Below are 2,356 nucleotides of genomic sequence, written 5' to 3'. Positions count from 1 at the left end.
AAAAAAAAAAAAAAAAAAAAAAAACAAGGTAAAAGAGGAGGAAGGGGTAAGGGAGAAGGTGAGGGAGGACAAAGAAGGAGAGGAGGGAGGAGGGGAGCCAGGAAGGAGAGAGAGTAGACAGAGGGGGTGAAAGGGGAAGGACGACATGAGCAAGAAGCAGCAGGAAGGCAGCAGGAGGAGGGACAGAAAGGAGAGGGATGCAGAGGAGGAGGCAGGCAAGGAGGATGGTGTGGGGAGCCCAAGAAGGAAGGGGGGAAGTGAGAGGGCAAGCCTGGGACCCCCTAACCTACAGAGGGGCAAGGAACTGGGTCCCCACCTCTGCAGCTGGGGAGGAACCAGAAGCGCTGGCATCTGCCAGCTGGGAGCAAATATTTGCCAAGGGAGGGGATGCTGGGCGAGGGTGCTCAGGACCAGGTGAAGGTGAGGACCTTGCCCCTGCCCATCCCCTGTCTCCTCCCCAGTGGTGCTCAGGACCAGGTGAAGGTGAGGACCTTGCCCCTGCCCATCCCCCGTCTCCTCTCCAGTTAGGAGCCTTCCTTGCCTGGGATGGAGGGAGATGATTCCTGATTCCCAGGACATTGCAGAGCAAGACCCTGTCTCAAATATATATATCTCCCAGCCTTCCTGGCCTGGGATGAGGATATCACAAAATCAGTAAATTCCACTTCAGGAATTTATTTGAGACCGTCTCGCTCTGTCGCCCAGGCTAGAGTGCAGTGGAACGATCTCAGCTCACTGCAACCACCACCTCCCTGGCTCAAACAGTTCTCCTGCCTAAGCCTCCCGAAAGCTGGGACTACAGGTGTGCACCACCACACCCAGCTAAATTTTTTGTATTTTTAGTAGAGACAGGGTTTCACCATGCTGGCCAGGCTGGTCTCGAACTCCCTGTTTCAGGAATGTATTGTTGTTATCATTACTACTCTATTTTTATTTAACCATGTGGATTCCTCCCTCAACCAAACTCAGAATGAGTGCCCTTGCTCCGCCCGTTCCTAGATGGGGATGCTGAAGTTCAGAGAAGTCAGGTCCTCGGCTTCCCCCCACCTAGTGTGTCATGCCAGGATGTGCACCCAGGGCTCTCCTGTCTCTGCCCCATGCCACCCAGCGCCCACCTGCCCCGCATACAGCAAGTCAACAAACAATGCTATTAGGAATTTAGCGGCGCAGGCCCCCAGAAAACGCTTCCTGCTCTATGTCTGGGAGCAGGGTCCCTGGAGCCTGGCTTGCACCACCCTGGGCAAACGCCTTCCCCTTCCTGGGCTCCATGCTCTTCTGGCACCAGCCACAAAATCTCACCTCGTTGTCCCCGTCACTGGAGCCAGACAGCTCGGACAGGCGGCTTAGGTCCCACAGGGAGCGGCTGGGCCGGGTCGCGGGGCCGCTGGGGGTCCGGGCGCGCTGCACGCTCCTTAGGATGTCGCTGAGTGCCGGCCCCGGGGCGGCAGGGGAGACGTGGCAGGCGGCCAGGCGGTGGGCCAGCGGGCCGTCAGGGGGCGGAGGCGACGCAGGGGCCACGGAGCGACGGCGGGACACGCGGTGCGGGCTGCGGCCCCGCTGCAGGCCCCCCATGACCGAGGGATCCTGGGGGGGCGCAGGTGGGAGCGGACAGGAGGCCGCGTACAGCGTCCGGAACTCAAGGCTGAAGGCGTCGACAATTTCACCGGTCAGCAGGGTCACCAGGCCTCGGTGCAGGCGTGCGTCACTCCACGTGAAGCTGGGGGTTGGGGAGCAGGGGGATCAGGGGCTCCAATCCTGAGGGCCCAGCCCCGCCCCCATCCCCAGCCAGGTCCCAGGGGAGGCGGTAGGACCTCAGGCGAGTCCTGACCTCTCCAGCCTCAGCTTCCCCGTCTGTAGAATGGGGACAACTGAAGTATGTACCCAGGAGGGATGGAGCAAAGACAGCCCAAGATAAGACACTTATCTAATCAGGGCCAGGCACGGTGACTCACGCTTTGGGAGGCTGAGGCAGGAGGGTTGCTTGAGCCCGGGAGTTTGAGACCAGCCTGGGCAACATGGCGAGACTGTGTCTCTACAAAAAGTCAAAAAACTAGCCAGCTGTGGTGGTGCACACCTGTACTCCCAGCCACTTGGGAGGCTGAGGTGGGAGGATCCCTTGAGCCTGGAAATCTTTTTTTTTTTTTTTTTGAGATGGAGCTTTGCTCTTGTTGCCCAGGCTGGAGTGCAATGGCATGATCTCGGCTCACTACAACCTCTGCCTCCCGGGTTCAAGCAGTTCTCCTGCCTCAGCTTCCTAAGTTCTTGGGGACTACAGGTGCCTGCCACCATGCCCGGCTAATTTTTTGTATTTTTAGTAGAGATGGGGTTTCACCATGTTGGTCAGGCTGGTCTCGAA

The 2,356-nt window shown here is 58.6% G+C and overlaps 1 protein-coding gene across 1 annotated transcript in view; it reads right to left on the bottom strand.

Annotated features, from left to right (window-relative positions):
• Positions 1 to 2,356, bottom strand: part of FAM83E (family with sequence similarity 83, member E) — an 18,651-nt gene that overhangs the window by 6,257 nt on the left and 10,038 nt on the right. Inside the window, exon 4 of the mRNA XM_011946458.1 lies at positions 1,300 to 1,717. Within this exon, the coding sequence (XP_011801848.1) occupies positions 1,300 to 1,717 (418 nt within the window). The remainder of the gene's footprint in view (positions 1 to 1,299; positions 1,718 to 2,356) is intronic.

Source organism: Colobus angolensis, unplaced genomic scaffold (genome assembly GCF_000951035.1).
Source record: "Colobus angolensis palliatus isolate OR3802 unplaced genomic scaffold, Cang.pa_1.0 Scaffold25, whole genome shotgun sequence".
NCBI lineage: Eukaryota > Metazoa > Chordata > Mammalia > Primates > Cercopithecidae > Colobus > Colobus angolensis.
This window is presented reverse-complemented; position numbering and strand designations above follow the sequence as displayed.